The 23,439-nt window shown below is 29.3% G+C and overlaps 3 protein-coding genes and 1 non-coding gene across 4 annotated transcripts; 1 reads left to right on the forward strand and 3 right to left on the reverse strand.

Moving 5' to 3' along the window:
- Positions 1-393: 393 nt before the first annotated feature.
- On the reverse strand, positions 394-2,354 carry LOC124922453 (ras-related protein RABA5c-like). The gene is made up of 2 exons (XM_047463180.1): positions 1,917-2,354; positions 394-964 (listed from the first exon to the last, which is right to left on the reverse strand). Exons 1-2 carry the CDS (start codon positions 2,254-2,256, stop codon positions 648-650), a joined length of 657 nt encoding a protein of 218 aa, XP_047319136.1. The 5' UTR covers positions 2,257-2,354; the 3' UTR covers positions 394-647.
- A 3,079-nt stretch (positions 2,355-5,433) lies between these two features.
- LOC124921381 (protein-S-isoprenylcysteine O-methyltransferase B-like) lies at positions 5,434-6,054 on the reverse strand. The gene has a single exon (XM_047462034.1). The coding sequence runs from the start codon at positions 6,026-6,028 to the stop codon at positions 5,435-5,437; it is 594 nt and encodes a 197-aa protein (XP_047317990.1). The 5' UTR covers positions 6,029-6,054; the 3' UTR covers position 5,434.
- Positions 6,055-13,600: 7,546 nt separating this feature from the next.
- On the forward strand, positions 13,601-21,212 carry LOC124925600 (probable E3 ubiquitin-protein ligase ARI8). The gene is made up of 15 exons (XM_047465652.1): positions 13,601-13,741; positions 13,828-13,952; positions 14,065-14,170; positions 14,241-14,331; positions 14,460-14,632; positions 17,291-17,395; positions 17,497-17,585; positions 17,678-17,785; positions 17,883-17,961; positions 18,059-18,145; positions 18,263-18,310; positions 20,397-20,468; positions 20,683-20,782; positions 20,875-21,007; positions 21,092-21,212. Exons 1-15 carry the CDS (start codon positions 13,601-13,603, stop codon positions 21,210-21,212), a joined length of 1,578 nt encoding a protein of 525 aa, XP_047321608.1.
- Positions 21,213-22,412: 1,200 nt separating this feature from the next.
- On the reverse strand, positions 22,413-22,484 carry TRNAD-GUC. Its single transcript has one exon. It is a non-coding gene; the product is annotated as a tRNA-Asp (tRNA).
- Positions 22,485-23,439: the final 955 nt, after the last annotated feature.

The following is a 23,439-nucleotide window of genomic DNA, read 5'->3' on the forward strand; positions in this document are numbered from 1 at the left end:
AATATTATGGACCACAATGAATATTTGGACTATTTATATTATAATATATTTTAATTAAAATGGTTTTTCATAAAATACTATTTGAAGAATGTAAACTATGTCTCTTATGAATTCTTAAGCAAATGATTAATTACCGATTCTCCATACAAAATACTCTTATAAATCATAATGTTATTAATAAGAATAGAACATACAATATTTATTTATTAGAATCTTATATGAAACTTTGTTCAAGCTAGATCTATATTCAACTCCAATATACACCTAAAAAGAACACCAAAAATAGAATTGTTGTTCTTCCAACCCTAACAAAATTCTTGAATTCGAAGAGTCATTTGAATGTTGCATGACCTACCAAAATGTTCATACCAAATATATATATATCTATACCCAGAAATTTTAATTGGCAGATTCTCAACAAAATCCAAAATTCAGATACAAAATTTGCTTACAAATGAAACCATGCCCCATTAAAAAAACAACCCTTTTAACACAAATCAAAGGTGCCCACAAAAAGTATTGTATGTAATATGTATATATAAGAATATAACAGATTTAAGAATGTCATCTCCTTCAATTAATTTAACAAACCATAATTGCAAATAAAAAGAAGAGAAAAAAAAACAGATGATGAACCTTGCCAACTACTACCTAGAGCAGCAGCCTGAACTTTGCTTATTAGATGAACCATCCACTTCTCTATCAAGGCTTACTCTATTGACTGATAACTGTGCCTTGTAAGAATTGGAGTTCAAAGCCTTCCTGCTTACATTGCGGTAAATCTCTCGAATCACCATCTCAAAAGCTTGTACTACATTTGTGGAATCGAGAGCAGATGTCTCCATAAAGAACAATCCTTCAGCTTCTGCAAGAGCTTTTCCTTCCTCCACAGGCACATCTCTTATGTGTTCCAGATCACATTTGTTTCCAACTAGTATCCTTGCAACTGTTGTATCGCAGTGAGCTGCAACCAAAGAATTATTTCGCAATGGATCAAAACCAACATATTTAAAACTTCCACTTTTAGTTTTGATCATATTCTAGAAGAAGAGAAGATCCAAGAAAAATTGACACAATGCCCATTTGTAAACCGAGAAAACTTTAATAAATTTAATTCAGAGTATTATCTTATCTAAATCTAACATCTGGATGAGATATTTTGACAAACAAAAGTGTTTCCAAAGAAATTTATCCAGGTTTTCTTGTCCAAACTCATACTCATTTACAACGCCAAAGTGATCATTCACATGCTGCAAAGAGACAAGGCCAGGAGCTTGTTTCATCTTGATTTATCTTTTTCCAAAACAATTGTGACAAGATGGTTTATTGAGTTATTTAGGTTACCAAACATGATAGAAGTTCAGATTGCATCTTGAACTTGGATCAAATGATGGGTTGCTTTCTCAACTATCATTGAATTAAAACCAAATCAAATAAGCTCCAAAATACTCACTTTTTGGATCTCAACCTGAAAGAGAAATCACCAAATTTGTAGTTGTATTTGGGTGAGATCACAGCTTCTAGCAAATGAAGATGGGTTGGATCATGATTCTAAATTATTTGGTTCACATAGCGAATTCTAAGCTAATAGGATTGATTACAGATCAAATGATATCAAAAGGGGCCATAACAGGTTCATATCATCATCACTACTTTATTTCCTATGACAGGTAAAAACTGAGAATCAACAACCAGAAGAAGAATATATAGATATTTGACAGTCAGTCATATACCAGAAAATAAAGAACTGATTCAATGAAGAATAAACAAGCACAGATTTTGCAGAGATCCCAATCTCATGAATAAAAACAACCATTGTTTAGATTCAAATTCATCTAAATCTTCAGATCTTTAATTCCTAACCCACAAAATTAACGCTGCAATAGATCCACAATGAAAAAGATAAGATTACTTACTATTAAGCTCATCGAGCCAACGAGCGATGCTATCAAAGGTAGTGCGGCGACTAATATCATAAACAAGTAGAGCGCCGACAGCACCTCGATAATAAGCAGATGTGACAGCACGAAAACGTTCCTGACCAGCAGTATCCCAAATCTGAGCCTTGACTTCCTTTCCATCAATCTCCAAGCTCTGGGTCTGAAATTCGACGCCAATTGTAGCCTTTGAATGCGGATTAAACTCATTACGAGCATATCGAGAAAGAAGATTAGATTTGCCAACAGCGGAATCCCCAATGACTACCACCTTGAATAGATAATCCTCTCCGCTCGCTTCATCGTCCGATTCAGACATTTTCTCGAGTTCTCTGTTCTATTAGCTTCAAGATGTAGATTTGATTGTATATATAGAGAGATAGAGAGTTTAATGGAGATGGGTTTAGTCCAAATTACAGAGATAATGGAGAAGAAAGCAAAATGGGACAGGGGAGAAAAGAACGTGGAGACAGCAAGACAGCCGTTTGAAAGAGAGCTGTCAATTTGAAGGTCATTCAAAAGTCATATAGCGACGAAAAAAGAAAGTGGGCTTTTATTTTATGGATTTTTTAATGTATTAAGAATAATAAAATTAATTTCTAATGTAAACTTTGAAGAGGATTTGTATAATTTTAAATAGATTATAAGATTACAATGGTAATTTTAAAGAGGATTAAATTGTGGTTTAAGATTACATAGTATTTGACCTTGGTAAGAGAGTTTTTTTTTTTTTTTTTTCATTTACAATGGTATAGATTGTTGAGATTTATTAAATATTTTAGAGGAATGTTAATAGGCATTTGAAAATATTTTAATATTGTTTTGACTTCTGATAAAGAGGTGGAAAAATATTGTCATAATATTAGTTTTAACATTTAGTTTCAATTTTGTAATATGGAATGAGTATGAGATTAATTTTTTTATGATTTTTTATATATGTTTTTTATAAAATTGTGAGATTTGATAAAAATAAAAGTGTAATTATATGTTATTTGTTGATACGAAGTTTAATAAAAATAAATTAATATAAAATTTATTATTTATTAGGGTACGTTTGAATTAGTGAAATTTGAATTAGAATGAGAATTCTCATCAAATTAGAATGGACATTGTCATTAGATTTTTTTTTTCTAATTTAATAAGAATTAACAATAAATTACAATTCAATTCATATATCTGGAAATTATAATTATAGTAATTTAACTACAATTCTTCTTGAAAAAAAAAATAAAAATAATAATTTTAATATATATTATATATTTTATTAAAATATTGGTTTGACACAACCAATTAATATAGTTTAAGTGTCAAGTTATAAGTTTCTATTTTCATTAAAAAAAATATAAATTCCACATATTAACTTCATATATTAAAAAAAAAAATATTAATCTAAATATACTACTTTCTTAAATTAAAAATATATATAGTTCAAAATGTTAACTAAATTAAAAAAAGATATCAATTCAATATTTTAAAATTTTAATTTAAAAAAATTATCAATTAAAAACTTATTCGTATTTTAAATAATAAAATAAAATTATTTTATTTTAAAACACATAAAAATAGGATAAATTTTAAAATTATAACTTCGAACTAAAAATAGTACAACTGATAACTATAAAAAAAACTACACTAAATTCAATTTCATTGAAATTCTAATTTTAATTTTTAATATTAAAGAGTGTATCAAACTTAAGAATTACAATTCCAATTCTAATACAAATTTTAAGTTACCAAATACACTTAACGATTTTAATTTTGAGTATTTCTTGATAATATTAAGAACATATTGGTTATTGGAAGATTTTCTAAGATTTTGTCTTAAAACCATTGTTTCATAAATTTTAGGTTGTTTGAGTTTTTTAATTGGTTAAATTATTGTATAATAATCTTTTATATTTAAAATTTAATTTTATAACAAATAAGGGTATTTTAATTTTATAAAGATAAAATAAAATTATTTTAAGTTTTCAAAATTTGATTAAGCTAATGATAAAAATGATATTAACTGAGAAAGAATTTATAAAAAAAATGGATAAATTTCAATAAAATCTAAAAAACTGCGTCAAAAACTCTAAAAAAAAATGAAAAGTGATAATATACTTACATATTTTTCAAAGAAATAATAAGTTATATTTTTTAACATGGAAGATTTAAAAATTTAACCATAATCCTACATCATTTTATTTATTTTATTGTTATTACATTACTAAATTCACTAATTAAAATATTATCTATTTTCTTTTTTAAAAAAATATATATTAATACTTTTATTTTTAAAAACACATTTTCAAAATTATCCCATCAATATTTTTTAATTAATCCAAAAATTATTTAAAAAATAAACTATTTAATCAAATTGATAATTAAATATTATGCCTTATTGAGGTGTTATTCCATTTTTAAATTAGTTTAGTCTACGAAAACAAATGCTACTTAAATCAAATTAATAATCTAATGTTGAATATACGAAAGTAAGTATATTCTATAGACAAAAAGAAGAAGAGAATTTGGGTTCTGTCATTTCACTGAAATGTGTCAGAAGCAATGAATTTTGATTCAAGATGTGTGCCTTTTTGTTCTTTACTGAGTTTTGCAAGATTTGTCTGTAAATTGAAAAGGAACTTTGCAATCTTCAATAACCATGTAAACTGTTACATGTCTTGTATACATAGAAGATTCTTATTTTCTAAATATCAAACAAGTAAAAAAAAACTGAATTATAACTATATTTTCAATTTGATTTCCAGCCTAAAGAAAAGGCATGAACTCTTGGAAACACTTTTCTTCCATGGATCCATATTTTTGAAAATTGAACTTAATCCTACAATTTAGAAATTTATGGATCACCCATCCGGATTCCAAATAGGCAAAATGGATCATCCTACACCGACCCAAGCTTGTCGCCAAGCATAAGAACCACAACGAGGAGTATCGAAATCTGAACAATCACAGACCAATAGCATGAGAATAAACACCCAATAGTCAAAAACTAAAAAAGAAACAGGAAAAGTAACTTATCAAACACCAAGTCAGGTAATTGAAGCCAACAAACAAGAACAATTCACATCATTTTTAAAAGAATGTATGTCACTTTAACTTCCATTAATCAACATTTACGCAAAGGTCTCATATATGTGGTGAAAACAATCCAACAAAAGTAAATACAAGTCATAACAAACCCACTAGAATAGTTCAAGTGACAAGAGTCTTAAGATATAAGATCGCTTTAAGTTGAAGTGGGATGTGCTAGCTTCAAAAAAAAAAAGTCACGAGTCTCTTCCTCACAATCTTATCAAGGATTTTCAGAATGACCATTTTAAAAAAAGCAAAGATGATTGTGAACCAAGAAACTGACTTATTCATTCTAAGCCTCATTTCCTCATTATTTAAAATGCTTGTATCTAACAGAGCACTTTTAAGATGATTCAACAAAGACTAAACAGATAAAAAGAAGATAATAATAATAATTTAAAATACAAACCTGAAACTATTTCTCACTTCACAAATGGAATCCCAGAAGGAACAGTATGAGCATACTCAACATATTCCTGCCCAAAAAACTGTCTGAGGAAACGCTCTTCATAAGGTATCCGCTTTGCAAAAAAATTCCAAACCACAACAGCAAATGCCACAGTTGAAACTGGACTACACATCATAACTTGTGTGCCAACTGACCAAACGAGGAAACCAGAATAGCCAGGATGACGAACGAAACTGTAAATACCGTGAGTGACAAATTCATGACGACGGTCATGGAGGACTCTAATGAGATGGGTGAAGGACTGACCAGCTGTAAGAATTGCCAACTTTCTTATGATTTCCCCTATAATAACCATTACAAGTCCCAAATAGCTAATCCACCAATTATCCTTCAATCCAGGGAAAAAGTAGAGCTCAAGAAAGTATTCCACCAAAGAGAAGAGCATCGCCATAAGGTATTGTTTGCTTATCAAAAAAGAGCTGAGAGTAACATTTGATCTACCGTGGATCATGACTGCCAGGATGTACTCTGAAGTATGGAAGAAGAAGATTGCCCAAAACATTTGAGACAACTGCATTGCAGGTGTATAAATGAGGATTTCTGTCATTTTTGTTGCCAAAAGCAAATCTGTATGCCAATTTTAGTGAAGAAGAAGAAGAAGCCTTATTTCAGAATTCAGACCTGATCATCAAACAGATAGTCTCCACATTTCCAAAACTAAACAAGGATTCAAAGACACAATAGTATAATGAATGATTTGAAAGAGAAAATGTAGGATTATGATATCCATAGATCATTATAATAATGGAGCTTAATTACATATCATCTCATCGAGCACATGGGTAGCTTACGAGAGAGAGATGATGGGAAACCCTAGTATCGAATTGATTGGTCCACAGTCCACATCAGATCGTCGTCTTGCTTGCTTAATCGAACAGTTTGAAGAACATGGTTGGAGAATGAGATCACGATTCCAGAGCCTCTTCCTTCCCAAAATAAAATATTATTATGATGTTTATTCATGGATTTAAATGATGAATTGAATTTAGAATTAAAATTACATTAAGATCTAGCATTTTCTGTTTTAAATTCCATTTTGTTTAGGTCCGAATTCTAATTTTTGTTCTTATATTAGAGAAAACAATTCTCTTCATTTCATTTTAAATTTTAATTTTTTTTAAGCATAGAATTGAAATTATAATTTATCAATATCTTTGTTTTGGTTGATGTCTCTATATTTGTATTTGTTGTAGGTTAGCATGTTCTTTTTATCAAGATATTTTTGTTTGTTTGTTTACTTTTAGGACTTGTTTGGATGATTAAGGTTATTTGAATAATTTAGAGAGTGAAAAAAAATTGATGATTATCGATAATTTTGAATAAATTATGAATTTTTTTGTAACAAAATTTAAAAGTTATGGATATATATAAATAATATAAAAAATAAAATTTTAAAATAAAAAATATTTTAATTAATAAATTAAGGAAAATAATGTTTATTTGTTTATGTTATTAAAATAACTCAAACAGTATAAGACCATCTTTTTTTATTTGATTTATTTAGTAACTCAATCCAAATAAAATTGGTTTACTCATTTTTTATTCATCCAATTATTTAATTCATTAATCAAATAAATTAAAATATAATATATTTTAAATTCTTATTTTTTATTTTATCATTATATATTAATATTTTTTAAATTATTTTATAAAATAAATTTTCACATTTTTAAAATTATCAATCACTTATTGTTTTTAAATAATAACTCAATACCTTACTTATTTTGTGAGTATGAATCATGTATATATATTAAAAAATAAAATGTAAAAATATTTTTTTATTCTCTAAAATTAGGTTAAACATGGGAGTCAATACGAAGACCACTTCATGTTTAAGCAACTTGTAATATTTTGTTTAAAATCATTCTGATGAATTTTGACATCAATTAATTTTTAACAATTACAATAATTCAAGCAATAATAGTATTCACGGCTAGCACTAGTGATTACTAATTAATATGAAATATACCAATTAACACTACTAAAAATTGGGTTCTAAATCAATAGCCAATTTATACACTATATTTATAATTATTCTTTTTAGATACTAAAATTTAACTTTTCTAATTTATAAAAACATTTAAGCAAATTTTGAGTAAATAAAATAATATTTTAAAAATTATAGACTCCTTAGGAGATACAAATGTTAGGCGATCCACTTTGTATTAAATTTCGAAATAATCCAAACCCAAAAATAAAATAAATAAAATAAATACTAAAAATAAAATAAAAAATTATTTTAAATAAATGTTTTATTCCTAAATCCAAAATAATTAAAATAAATGTAAAAAATAAAATAAATAATTATTTTGGATAAATATTGATAAATTCAAATAATTAAAATAAATGCTGAAAATAAAATAAATAACTATCTTGTATTTATATATTCAAAATATTAAAATAAAGGTCAAAAATAAAATAAACAATTATTTTAGATAAATGTTATATTCATACTTTCAAAATAATTAAAATAAATAATTAAAAATAAAATAAATAATTATCTTGAATAAACACTGTATTCATAAATCCTAAATAATTAAAATTAAATTAAAATAATTAAAATAAAATTAAAAATAAATAATTATTTTAAATAAAGGTTATATTTATATATTCAAAATAATTAAAATATAGAAAAAAAATAAGTCAAAAATAATTATTTTATGAAAAATGTTTATTAAATGGTACTAAAATAATTAAAATTTATACTTACACAAATAAAATAATTATTTAAAAAAATGTCGTGGCCACTTAAATCCCAAAATAAAAATAAAAATAAAGTTTTAAAATACACAAAATAATAAATAAAATAGAAAAAAAAAATGAATTTTATGTTTAATTAATTTGTTTATTTTATTGGTAAATAAATAAAAAAAAAAAGACCAAACGAGACCAAAATTGCTTGACTCAAATCAAACAAGGCTTAAGCTACGCGAAAATCCAATGATGAGTCACATGGCCAGATGGAAGGGCCAACGCCAAAGACATGCCACACCAAACATGAACCGACGGAGCGCCCAATGTCAAGCATTCGTCTTCTTCCTCGCAACAAGAGGATAAGAACGACCCCTTAATTCAGTCGAACTTATCTTCGTCATTCATTGACCAAACGATGAAATTCAAAAATAGAAATAATCATAGTAGTCGTGTTATCATTTTACCTAGCTACAAGCTTAGATCGTCTTATTGGACAAAAAGATAGAATTCGGTTGAGCAAGTGGACAACCATTAATGACATTTGTCCAAAAAGATCGACTTAAGCCACTTACTGGCTTGGGCCTCCTATAAAAGGAAACCCCAGTGAAGACGATTAGAACAAGCCATCAATCATCCTCTACACTAATTCGTCGTTAAAAGAAACCTTTCAAGCTTTTAGAAAATTTTGTATAGAGATTTTAAGCTCGATTTTAGCTCAACTAAAAACTTCAAAGTGTCTAGGAGTATTCTCCAATTCAATGTAAACAATCATTAATGTTGCAGTTCATGTTATAAACAAAAATTGAAATGTGTACATTTCATGTGTTCTTCAATATTGCATGATTATCCAATTTATTCATTTGAATTTGATAATAAAATCATTTGCAAACTTTTTGTCGAAATTCATTTTCATCAATCAACCTCAATCAAAAATACCCAATTTTAATTTTAAAATTTTAGAAAATTGAGTTATTGTTTAACTCAAGAATGACAACTTAATGGTTATCTCAATCGCTTGTAAATGATATTGGGAGTGTTTTTAAACAAATTCCAAGAGATTTAATGCATGTTTGCTCAAAATTAAGATTTTTTTAAAAACTCTCGAATTTTAATTTTAAAAATGGTGAAAGAATTGAGCGAGTTGATGTCAATAAGTTGTTTTCAGTTCTAACAAGTTTGAGGAAGCTTTCTATAAGGTTAAAATTTGAATTGAAAGTTTAAATCACAAAAATTGATTTTATCGGCCAAAAATTCCTAATTAGATGCCCCATACATGAAGAATGATAGTCCATACTATTAAAGGCATGCTCTAAATGGTCTTCGAAAACCTCCCATGTTTGGTTTAGAGTTTGAGTAACCGGCAGTTTTGACCTTAGCATAGTTGAAGTCGAATTTCAACTCAGTCAAAACTCGACCTCCAACCTTCGAGTCATTTTTGTGCCACGCTTGGTCCACATGTGCCTCACTCTGCATTGACTGCAGACCCTACCGCATTGACCCCGGCCCAGACCGCATCCAAACCGCACCAAGAGTCGCTCCTGAACCGTGTCCAATAACTGATGTCATATTCTGCGCCCGGTCCAAATGTCCTTTAGGCCTTTTGTTTTGTTTTTTTTTTTTATTTTTTTATTTCTAATGTTTTAACATTTTAAAATCCCAACTATTTTTAAAAAATAAAAAATATATATAAATGCGTTTAAAATATTTTTAGAACAATAAAAAAAACATATTTAATTTAAGACTTGTTTGGATTTATTTTTTAAAATTTATATCTTTTACTTGAAATTTTTTAGGTACATTTTTCTATAATTCTCGGTATCAATGATAGGTATTGACATTTTTTTAATACTTTAAAATTAAAATTTTATACTTATATATATTTAGGATTTTGAAAAATAATTGGATAAATGAAACATGAAATTCAATTTTTTAAATGAAGGAAAATTTTATAAATTAGAGACCATTCTTTAATAGGCATAGAGGCATAACTTAAATGCTCTTTCTTGAGTGTCACGAAACAATGAACTCAAAAATTATCTCTAAAATTACGTTGTAAACGTAAAATATTATATATTTGTATACAGTAAACACTCATTTTTACTCTTCAATTTTATAGTTTATATATTTTAATAAATTTCGAGGTTATTGTTTTTTAAAATACGGGCTTATTACACGTATTAGTAAATAAATAATTATTTTTGGAGTCATCGTCATGTTTGGACTCCAAAAATAATTAATTTCGGACTATAAATAAATAATATGATAGTTAATAGATTAAATTTGAATAATTTAATATATTATATATTTCAATTTTTTATTAAATAAATAATTATTTTTGAAGTCATCAATTTATTTTGGGTTAGATAAACCAAGATATATAAAATGAGTAATAAGTTAATATATATATATATATTTTAAATGAATTTATTTGTTATTAATAAAATATTATTTGTTTTTGTAAGTATTTTGGAAATTGAAAAAAATAACAAAATAAAAATGGAAAAAGAAGGATGCAACCATTGAGAGGCGAGCGTTGAAAGTCACGTAGATGGTAATTAAAACACATCGCTACGTTTAGGAGAATTATTTTTCGCATGCAACAAGTCCTTATTTTTTTGGAGAACTTTAACGAACATAACTTTTGATTGGGTATCAAATTGAAGCCACGTGACTGGTGAAACGTGTGAAATTTAAAGAATAGTTTATTTATTTACTTTAGGAATAATAAAAGAGATCGATCAACAACTTTTACCAGGTTTCTAAAAACTCTTATTTTTTTTCTCTTTTAAGGCAAACAAGTTTGTTTCCTTGATTAGAGATTTAATTTTTAGGCTTGTTACTGCTTATAACTTGTTTCTATAGTGTATGTGTTGTCTTATGTCACTTATATATCTACATCTTACGTGTTAAGATTCGTCAATATGGAAGGACTTCATTTATTGAGCGATGTTTGGTGAGTTTATATATGAACTTAGGAAAAAAGTTAAGGTTAACCCTTTCTTTCTTTCATTCAGTGAACTCCCTTAGCAATTGGGGAGGGATCATTATTGGAGGCGAGTGAGACAGTCCAATTGAGAAACTTCCTTACATCGATGGCCTTCGGATCACCCTTGTTGGTGGAATATTTTTCTCTTTAAAATTTGATAATCAAGACCTTCAATTTATTTAAATTCGGTAGTAAAATTAATAATATATATTTTTTATTTATAAATGTCACATAAATAATAAGTTAACGGCGTTTGAAATCGTTACTTCGTTTGGTATAACTTTAACAATATTTAGTTTTGTAAAGTTTAAAAAAAGAAGTCTGAAATCTCAACCGCTCTCATTAAAGAATCCCAATTTGAGAATTGGGCTGATAAAATCAAAAGATCGTGAACTATTATTTTAAGCTAAAAACAACTTTGTTTTGACAAATCTATGTTAATGAGATATAAAAATTATATATTGCAATCGATAATTAACTTGTTTTGCGTCACACACAGGATAATCCTAACTTAATGAATTAAATAAACTTTGTCCGATTATGAAAATGAGATATATCAATTATTTAGTTGTTGGAAACTTATTTGTTGTCACAAAATATTATCAAAAAGTTTTTACCCAAATATGAGAATTGTGATTAAATAATAATTAATTAAGTTTTATTTGATATGACATTATTTTTTTTATAAAAAAGGAAAATTAATCTTTGTTTTTTTAATTTAAAATAATTTGGTCAAAATATGTTTATATATTTATAAATAATAAAGGAATGTTAACTTAAAAAAAAAATTATTTTTTTTTTAGAAAGAATGAATGGCTGAATTTTCTAATCGAGATTCCTTATTAAGGATATATACGGTTAAAGTTATACAAAACTCTTTAATAGCTTCAAACTTCTTTAATTTATAATTTATATAAACGTTTATAAATGATTAAACAAAAGATTAATATTCCCTAATTTAACTACTAAAATTTGTAGTCAAAACATTTGCTGAAATTCAATAATTAAATTAGTGATATTAATATTTTATTTATTTATAAATATTTTATAGACGATAATTTAACGACATTTGAAATCATCAATACCAACCATCATCTTCTATAATAAAAAAAATTATAAGTTTGAAATTCCCATTTACACCCAATAAAGAAGAGTACGAATTGAATTATTAAGCCAACTAATTTAACTAATTTGATATAATGATTTATTTTTCATTCTTTTACTTAAACTTCATTTATCATATTTTAAACTATCCGATCACTCAATTTATTTATTAATATATTAAAATATTTTTATTTTATTTATATAACATTTAAATTTTAAATATAATAATATAATAATTGCACCAATTAAACACTAAAATAATTTAAAAAATTTTATCAATTTTTTTTTCCAAAAAAATTAATTCTAAATAACTTAAAAAATCTCTTATTCCTAACCTCATTACCCAACCAATAATCACAAATAACTTCAAATATGGAAAAGAATTTGAAATAGTAAGGTAGTTTGATTTGGAATTATTTAAATATTGACTTTTTTTTAAACAATTTATTGCAATTTCATTAAAAAATAAAAGTTTTTTTAGATTTTTTTTTTTGTTTATGTTAAAAAATTAATTATTTGAAATAAAAGTAAATATTATTATAAATATTAAATAAAATAGAATAAATATAATTTGAAAAAAATAATATAAAAATAAATTGTAGAAAATAATTAATTACAAAATAACTAGAGTACAATATTTTTCAAAGTTAAAAAATAACATTTTTTAAGGTAAAAAGTTTATTTTATAAGATTACCAAAATCTTATAATTTAATAAAAAAGAAGAAAAAATTAAGTAAATATATGGGTCCCACCACCAGCATGAATTTCATTAATGAATGTGATAATCTTTACCTATTTGAATATAATAAATATGATTTGAAAAAAAATAATATAAAAATAAATACTATTATAATATTAAAAAAATATAATAAATATGATTTGAAAAAAATAATATAAAAATAAAATTTAGAAAAAGATTAATTACAAAATAACTTGAATACTAATATTTTTCAAAGTGAAATAACTTTTGTTAGGTAAAAAAGTTATTTAATAAGATTACCAAAATCTTATATTTAAAATAAAGAAATAAAAAATAAAGTAAATATATCATGAATGTATATATGTGATAATCTTTACCTATTTTTCGAGTCTTGTTTGTTTGGGCTTATTCATATCAACCATTTCAATCAAACTCACATTGTTTAAATCAAATCTCAGATAATCCAAATCAAACAAGTCTTAGACTACTAAAAATTGAGTCAGCATGAGATATGAGAAATGAAGAATCATTTTTCATATATCCCTTGTCTACAATTTCTTCTACCTCCCTCCCCAAACATTGAAGAAGCTATACTAGACAAATTTAGGGTTTTGATATTGATTGTTCTTTACAAATGGATTCCAATGACGATACCCATCATCATGATCAGTCACTTGATTCCTTTGGCGGCGACTCCGCTGAGCAGAACAACTTCGACCACCTCTATGACGATTTGATTGACAAATATATGACCCTGTCTCTTAGGCAGGAAGAGGTGAATTATATTGTGGTGATTGATCTGAAAACAGATCAAATGGTTTTCAAATAATTAATTCAAACTAATTACTCAATTTGTTTCAGAAAAATTATAATGTCATAGAAGAGGCAGATATTCGAATTCGTCAAGAGGAGGATATCACAACTCTCGCTACTATTCTTTCGATACCAAGAGCAGCTGCAAGTATCTTACTTCAATATTATCACTGGTAAAATGTTCAACGTTGATCCATTGCCTTATTTGAAAACTCTGTTTTCATTCTTCTAAAACTTTTAGTTGCATGCACAAGGATTTAATAAATATTTAATTGAACTGCCCAGGAGTGCCACCAATGTACATGACGCATGGTTTACTGATGAAAATAGTGTTCGCAAGGCTGTGGGCTTATTAGAAGAGCCAATTGTTGAATACCCAAATACTAATAAAGTAAGTTATGCATTATTTATGATCATTTTGTAACTTACAAATGTGTTATGAATGTTGGATATTTTGACAGGTAACTTGTGATATCTGTTTTGAGAGTTACCCTTTGCGACAATTTCGTTCAACTTTTTGTGGTCACTTTTTTTGTCGTACTTGTTGGAAAGGTTTGTTTCGATGTCTATACAAAGTATTGAATACGTAGACATTAATTGCGACATTAAACTGGGGCGCAATTAAATTTATTAGAAGAAAATCTTAATATGTTCTATCTTTACATTTGATTGTTTTATAGCTTACATCAAGGTTTCTATTGGTGATGGTGCTGGGTGCTTGATGTTGAGATGCCCCTATCCAACTTGTATAGCTGTTGTTGATCAAGATATGATAAACTCTTTGGCATTAAAAAAAGATAAAAAGAAGTATGCTCAATTCCTTATCAGATCCTATGTTGAAGAGAACCCTAAGGTACTATTTTTTTTTTGGATGTTGTGAATAAGTATTTTCAATTGAAAAGTATTTGTAGAATTTTGATGAGTAAGAGATTTATTCATATAAATGATAACAGTTTATTAAAAATATAGATTTTGAACTTAGTTTATTACATAGTTAATTAGTAGATTTTGTACTTAGTTTCAAAAAGATATTAAGGTCAACTACTCATAAACAACCACAATGCTAGATTTGTGGGTTGATATCAAATAAAAACATTAAGTAAATAATAGTTCGCAAACATCCCATCGCTAAAATAAATTCTCTAAGTTCAGGAAACTATTAGATGAACTCGTGATTTTGGAACCATTGTCTAGTTACGACTATGATCTAAGAACCCCATCTTGTTGTAAGACGACAAAACTAGTTTTCGGTTAGGTTACGTAAATAAACTAGCAATGTTTCTTATGGATCTAAAGTATATACTATGTTAGTAAGCATCAAAAGACAATAAAAAATATTATTTTATTAACATAACTAAAAAAAGAATTCATTTTGTTCAATATTCTTTTTCTTTGTATCAAACAAATTAAGGCTAACAAATCTCCCCATTGACTTAAACTCTTCCAAATACTTCCTAGATTCTTTAATCAATGCCCATATGTTTTATCTTATATATCTCTCTGATCTAGAGTTGCCTTATGACAAGTTAACTATTTCTAATATTAAACAAGTCCAAAGAATGTTGGAAACTTACTATAAGAAACCAACTTGGTGAACATATTAATATATTTGTTAAATGTTCCTACTTTCTTCATATCTATCATCTTTTCACAAATTTCCTAAATACACTAGTCAATGTCAGATAACCTAGATACATTACTCAATGCCAATATAATTGAGATGCATTAATATCATATGACTCAGATGCATTAGTCAATACCAGATTGATGAGATGCATTAGTCAATGTCGAGTTGGTCGAAATGTATTAGTCAATGTTAGATGACTCACATTAATTAGTCAATGCTAGATGACTCAAATCTTTTCAAGAAACTGGGAGTATAATATTTATCTATATGTGGTGTCATTTATCTCATCTCCATCTATTTCAGAATGTTGTAGTCATTTAGTTCATCTTCTTGACTAATTCAATTAAATTCCACAACCACGGCTCGATGTCCTTTTTTTTGTCCACGATATTATCCATCTTTCATCTGAGTAATTTGTGAACTGCTAATCCCTCCAAATAGTAGGCTACATAACTCACCTGGTCATCATTTTCCACGTGATGATTATCAAAGAATCTCGTAATCTTGGTTATCTAATCCCAGAGATTACTACTGCCAAAATGAGCAAATTTCATATTGAGTTGTTTTGTTATAGACCCACACTGAGTTCGATTAGACTGTCCCGAGAAACTTTCTTATAAAGGTTGTCAACAAAATTTCAGAAAAGTTAAGTCTTGGTCCACTTGAATATTGTTTCTTGAATTTTTTGCACTATTTTAACCGATATATGCGTTCTTGGACCTTCTTGTCATTTGTAATGAGAAAATTAATTCGATCTTTGATTTAACGAGAGTTATATTGTTTTGTTCAGATTCACCATGTTCTTACAGATTTAGCTAAGATTTGAAGTTTGTCTCAACTACTCATTTTCAATTGTCTTGAATCTTTGAGATATTTCATAAACATCTTTCCTCAAATCACGGTGCTTTTTTTAAATGTGTTCAATTGATTTAGAATTTTATCCGCACCCTTCTTTAAACTTATTGATCTTCTAATCATCATTAGAAAGAAATGGTCTAATACCATTTGTTGTGACCTGTTAAGAACGTAAAATTTAATCGTGACCCACTCTAATGGAATGTTTTTGGAACTAGCATAGTGGTTTAATATCATTATAATACGAGGAATACATCACAAACATTATGATACTCTGAGGACTATAATCATAGTTTAAAACTATGAGGACGCAATACAACGGAGAACGGCGGCGAGCACAGCAACAACGCTGGTTCGCGGAGCCTTGAAGGCTGGTCGTCGACAGGATGTGACAGGTAATCGCGAGGGTTGAAAGCCCTTCTAATAGCATCAATAGGCAGCAAGGAAGAAGATAGTTGAATTTAAGGTTCACTTTGGTTTCTGCAGTTGATAGTAGAAAAAACCCAGAACAAAAGACTATATTTTTAGTCTATTGTAGCCCTCCCTCCATCAATGGCTACAACAACCATTGTCTAGGAACCAGCTGAAGACGATTGAATAGAAACCCCTAAAATGACACCTAAAGCTCAGATACCATGTAGAATTTTGAAGAGAAGGGGACTTTCTTCATGTATTTTGATTCTTAGAAGCCTATCTCAAGTGATCATTCTCACTCAAGGCACCAATGCGCCACTTGACACACACCATTCCTGGTCAGGAGTCAGGACACTTCAATGGATACATGGGAAAGAGAGGAGGATCCACGAACCATAGAGAGGATTATGTTAATGACTACACATAATGTCTATTGGAAAGACAAATATGTGCATTGTAATTGAAATATGCTCACAATCACAATTTATAGAATAGTTAGCATGCAAAGTTTATTTATATATCCAAAGTAATTAGTCATTGTGATTCTGGTTTCTCAATGATACCCTTTTCTTGTTGATTTTTACTCTGGTTCTTTACAAATCAATTCGTTTGCAGATAAAATGGTGTCCTGCTCCAGGCTGTAAGTATGCTGTAGAATTCGTTATTGGTAGTGAAAGCTATGATGTTACATGCCTTTGTTCACATAGATTCTGTTGGAATGTAAGTGGTGGCTTGTTGCTAATTAATAGTGTAAGATGCATGATTTCTAGATCCCATCTCTTGTGATTACCCAGTTGTTTTTTTATGTCCTTAAATTGCAGTGCACAGAAGAATCCCACCCTTCTGTAGACTGCAGCACTGTTGCAAATTGGTTTTCAAACGTTAATTATTATTTTAACAGTGTAAACTGGTAAGATTTTTATATTTTCTTGGTGCTGCTGGTTATCTTTTGTTGTTTATCTTGAGTTTGTTAAAACGTCTATGTCATTTTATTACCAACAGGATAACTCAAAATACCAAACCATGTCCCAAGTGTAAGGTCCCAATTGAGAAAAGTGTTGGGTGTATGCGCATAATGTGTAGGCCACCTTGCAACTTTATTTTTTGCTGGTATAGATTTCTTATCTCTATAGACATGTCCATCGTTGGATAAAGCACCATTTTAGGGATAATCTTGATATTTTTCTGTATTTTGTTCTTTATGCAGGACGTGTCTTGGGAAATGGTCAGACCATGAGAATGACCACGACATTGCTTGTAACAGTTATAAGAGAGACAAGCAAAGAGTAAATGTTTGCGATTTAATATCTATCTCATTGTGATTTAAATGTATATTTTTGGAATATGTTAATGATTCTGATGTTTACCTCTGCAACCTAATAGCATGATGACACAGTGAGGAAGCAGACACATGATAAATCATTGGAGATGTATAATCATTACCATGATCGCTGGGCAGCAAATTCAATGGTATAACTTTTGAATTTAAGTTGTGGTATCACACTGACATTTTAAGCGATTATTATTATTATGTTTCTCCTTATGTCAACTTCATGACATATGTCTAAAAGATTTTAATGATGGCAGTCGAGGAGGAAGGCTCTCGTTGATCTACATGAGTTGCACACTGTGAATGTAAGTCCACTTGAGCTGCTTATTCACGAGTTTATTTGTTATCATGGCTGATTTCAAGGCAGCTGTTCTTAATGTATCAAAATTTAATGTGGGATGTTGCTTAGGCCAACATTATATTTTTTTGGTTTCCCATAATTTCACGTTTGGTTTTGATGTTATTTCAATGATGTTATATAGTGTAAATGTTTAATCTTCTGCCTCCTCCTTTTATTAATAAGTAGCTGCAGTTTGATAGGGGTTACAAGAATCTCTCATATATGTTTTATTATATATGTTTTTATATTAGTGTAGCCCTAAACTAGAAAGGTAACTATTATCCTACTTATTTTGGAAAGATAAAAAACTAGAAAGGTAACTACTGTTATAATACACTGGAAGGATAAATACTGTTATTAATTTGCCGGCCACGTGTCGTTGTGTGATTGACCCTTCGGAACCTAGTCTCCCTTCCTTACCAATACTCCCTCCTTCCAAAACCCTCGATGTTGAGTGTTGAAGAAAACACCATCTTCCTCTTTGAAAGACAATTCGGAAAATACCTTTCATTTATGTGCATCGTGTGGGGAAAAGTAAGATGAATCAGTCGAAATATCTAGTTAATCTCCAATAGTACAAGATGGAAAAATCGACTTCCCAAAAATGGAGCTTCTTCAGCCATTTGCTCGAAAGATGTATTGCTCCTCTGCACACTTTAGCACAAAGAACTAGGTTGCTCTTCTGATGGCTTCCTATGTGAATTGTCGTGAACTCTTGAACATGCTGCAATGTTCAAAGAAAGATCATCAGAAATCTTGTCAACAAATGTAGTGTCTCCAACAATTTAGCACAAAAGAACTAGGTTGCTCTTCTGATGGCTTCCCGTGTGAATTGGCAAGAACTCTTGAAGATGTTGCAATGTTCAAAGAAAGATCATCAGAATTATTGTCAACAAATGTTGTGAACTCCAATGGACGTCTCAATAATAGGACTTGGAATAGGGTATTTGGTACCTTTAAGTGCTTGTATTATGGAATTATGGAATAATACGAGAATCTAGAGCCAACAATTCATTTGATTCAACACACGCATCTTCATCTAGGGCGTTTCTTCTGCCATCGTTTCAAGATTGGTTCTTAATTACGTGGAAATAGAAATTTAGATTAATCCCGTTAACTCTTGAAAAGTCTCCGGAGCTCTTGAGTCTTGACAAGTACCACAACTTAACTTATTTACTATTATCAATATTGGCTATTTACCTTTTATGTATTTATATGGGTGTTTATCCTATCAAAGACATGAGAAAATAATTCCACAAACATTCCCCTTTCGTTCTTCATGATATCAGAGTAGTGTTATTGTTCTTGAGAAAAATCATACGTCCTTCTATACCTCCGCTAATAATTGGAGTAGGCATAAGTAGAGGGTTCCAATAGTTTCATCTCCACAAAACAAATTCATCTAACATATTTCTTTCTTTCCAAACCAAACAGATCAAACATGCCCTCTTCCTTGTTGCTTTTGTTCACAACATCTCGGCCAAATAAATCCAATTGCCTTCGTATTTTCAACATGTTGGTCCAAGTTGGAAAATGAGAATCAGGTTGGCTCTTTTGAAGAACAAACTTCTCGCACCAAATTGGTCCGCATTAAGAACCTCCTTGCCACAATCCCAACATTCACTATGTCACTCTTCCCTATCCCTACATTGGTGGCCAGCAGGATGTACACATTCATTAAGAATTTTCTTTGGGGCAGCTCGAACTCTTATAAAATCACTCACTTGGTGAGATGGGACTCAACGAAGTTTGACGTTGTTGACGGCGGACTCAGAATTAATGACTTCTCATTTTTCAACACTTGCGTAAGGATTGTCTCAGGATTCGCGCGTTCGCCTCAATCCGAAAAATTAGGCTTGTATGGGATGAAATTTTTTTAATCTTATTGGAATTTAAAATTCTTACGTTTGAACACATCTTTCATTTTTTTTTAAATAGAAGTAGATATTTAAAAAAATACTATTAATTTGCTGGCCTTGTGTTGTCGTGTGAATACCTTTCATGACCTTTGTATCATTGATTATAATTGAATATCCTTTTCTGCAAAACAGCTTCAAAAGCTTATAGTAAAACAATCACAACCTGAGGCCCATCTGAAGTTCATCATAGATGCCTGGCAACAGGTACATTTCTTGCTCTATCATCTTTCTTTATACAAAGTTCAAAAAAATTAGTGCCCTGGCATAGCTGAGAAGCCTTTTCAGGCATTTGTGATTTAAAATGTTATAGTATGAAGCAAAAGTTAAGATCATTATGGTTCAATATTTAAATATGTTGATACTAGTTACTCTTAACTCAATCTTCTCCTTTCTTTCCTATCTGTATTTATGCCGGTAGATAGTTGAATGTAGACGCATTCTTCAGTGGAGTTATATTTATGGATTCTACCTACCATATCGTGAACATGCTAAGAGGCGGTTCTTTGAGTACTTGCAAGGTATGTAGATTGATGACATATAATACAGTTTAACAGCTATACTTGCATTATTGTCTGTTTTATTAACAATCATATGGTATTTTTCTGCGCAGGTGAAGCTGAGTCTTGTCTCGAAAGGCTTCATCATTGTGCTGAACATGATATACAGATTTTTCTTAGAATTGTATGTCCTTCACCTCCACCTAATTTTAATGATTTCCGAGCTAAGCTTGCAGGATTAACAAGGTAACACAAGATAAAAAAATTATTTGTTCTTGCTTCTGTTTTGGCAGCTCCACCCCTCAACCTTATAATTTGATATTTTTACAGCATTACCCGGAATTACTTTGAGAACTTGGTTAAAGCACTAGAGAATAATTTGTCAGAAGTTAATCCTGAAAGTCAAGGGGATTGTAGCAAGAACACAGAAGATAGTGCAGGAGACAGCTAGCATAAGAGGTGAAAAAACTAGAGCTTTAAAGAATCGTGAAGCTGTCAAGATTCGATTAATCGTTGAACTTCAATTACATTCCAGATGTGCAATCATCGCCATTGTTGAAACTTGGATATTGATTTCTTTTCATATATAGTTTCAAATTTTCAATACCGGAGATTTGAATATTCCCTTCAAACGTTGGTTATACTTTTCGATGTTTCAAATTTTCGATGCAGAAGACTTGCATATTTCCTTCAAAAGTTCCTTAGCCTTTTGGATTTTGCAATCAGTCTAAACTTTAGAGGATTAATTTATATATTTAGTTTTAAAGAAAGGAGAATTTTAATTTTAATTTAACAAAAACAGGGCTTTACAATGTGAAGGAAACACAAGAGGTGACAAAAAATCAATCTTTAGTATCATGTTTGCATTCTCTCTTTATATTTGATTAATTTTAAATGTGTTTAATTTGGTTTATCAGTACTCTTATGACTATCATTCTTGTTGTTTGCATTATATTTTGATTAATTTAACTAGGTTTATTTTGATTAGTGTAAGTTAATTTAGTTTGGTTTATTGGTCAATGATTAATTTTAATTAAGGTCTTGTTAGTTTTGGGTTATTTCATAACTTAGTTTTTTTTAAAAAACCCTTATCTGAATAAGGTCTAAAATAACAAACGCCGGGATCGAACCTCCGAACAAGATCTAACAAATAACTCCGTTTTTTTTAAAAACTCTTATCATAAAAAGGTCTAAATTTTTTAAAACTCTTATTCAAATTCAAAAAACATTTTTTCACTACTCTTCTCTTCGATCATATCAACCAAAATATTATATATTTTAAATTATTATTTTTAAATTAAGGTCTAAAATAACAAACGCCGTTGTCGGGGATCGAACCCCCGAATAAGATCTAACAAATAACTCCGTTTTTTTTTTAAAACTCCTATCAGAAGAAGGCCTAATTTTTTTTAAACTCTTATTCAAATTAAAAAAACATTTTTTCACTACACTTCTATTCGATCATATCAACCAAAATATTATATAATTTAAATATCAACCAAAATATTATATATTTTAAATTATTATTTTTCAAATACCCTTCAGAGGTATAAAATAACAAACGCCGTTGTCGAGGATCGAACCTCCGAACAAGATCTAACAAATAACTCCGTTTTTTTAAACTCTTATCAGAAGAAGGTCTAAAAACAAACGCCGTTGCTGGGGATCAAACCCAGGTCACCCACGTGACAGGCGGGAATACTTACCACTATACTACAACGACTTGGTGTTAAATAATTTTATCATAAGATATTCAAATATTTGATATTCTCTTTTATAACAAAAGTACTTGGGTCTATATGCATAATGTTTTGTTAAAAAAATTGAGAATTTGAACTTTACATATAATAACAAAAACAATTCAAGAAAAAAAAAGGAAATGAAAAAAATTCAATCTAGCTTATAATATTGATGCAGCGTGCGTGGCTAGGATAAACCTTTATCAAGATTCGTTGATTCTTACGAATACCGAAAGTTGATAGATATTGAGGAAACCTCGTTTTCTGATTAATAATCTTCCCATAACAAAGTGTTTTAAGATTCTTTAAATACTCAAACCCTAGCTTGCAAAAGAAATAAACAACTTTAATAAATTGCAAAAAACACCCGAAACTAATAAAAATGCGATTTTGAACCCCTAAACGTCGTCAGATGGCCTTAAACCATCATACCTCATGGCAAAGCCATGACTTCTTCACAGCACCACGTTTCCGCCCGAAAAACACTAGGCAATCGTCGAAATCTGACACTTGCGAGATATTTTCGGATGCTGCAACTTTCGCATAAACGCCTCTTCGACTCGCACTGCATCATTCCCCCCAGGGTAGAAAAGATTCGTCCTCGAATCTGGAACCGCATCGTCCTCATCAGAAGAAGACTCACCCACAAAAGGAACAAGATGCTTCACATTGAACACATCAGAGGTACGCACATGGCTGGGAAGGCGTAAACGATAAGCATTGGGGTTGATCTTCTCCACAATCTCAACAGGACCAATCTTCTTAGCAGCAAGCTTGCTATATTCATGAGCTGGAAAACGATCCTTAGTCAGAATAACCCACACAAAGTCACCAACTTCAAAATCAACAGCACGCCTTCTCGAATCAGCCTTCTCCTTGTACTTGGCAGTAGCAGCAACCAAGCGGTCATGAGTGGTCTGATGAACCTGAGCCAACTGA

This window comes from Impatiens glandulifera, chromosome 1 (assembly GCF_907164915.1).
Source record: "Impatiens glandulifera chromosome 1, dImpGla2.1, whole genome shotgun sequence".
NCBI classification, from domain to species: Eukaryota; Viridiplantae; Streptophyta; class Magnoliopsida; order Ericales; family Balsaminaceae; genus Impatiens; species Impatiens glandulifera.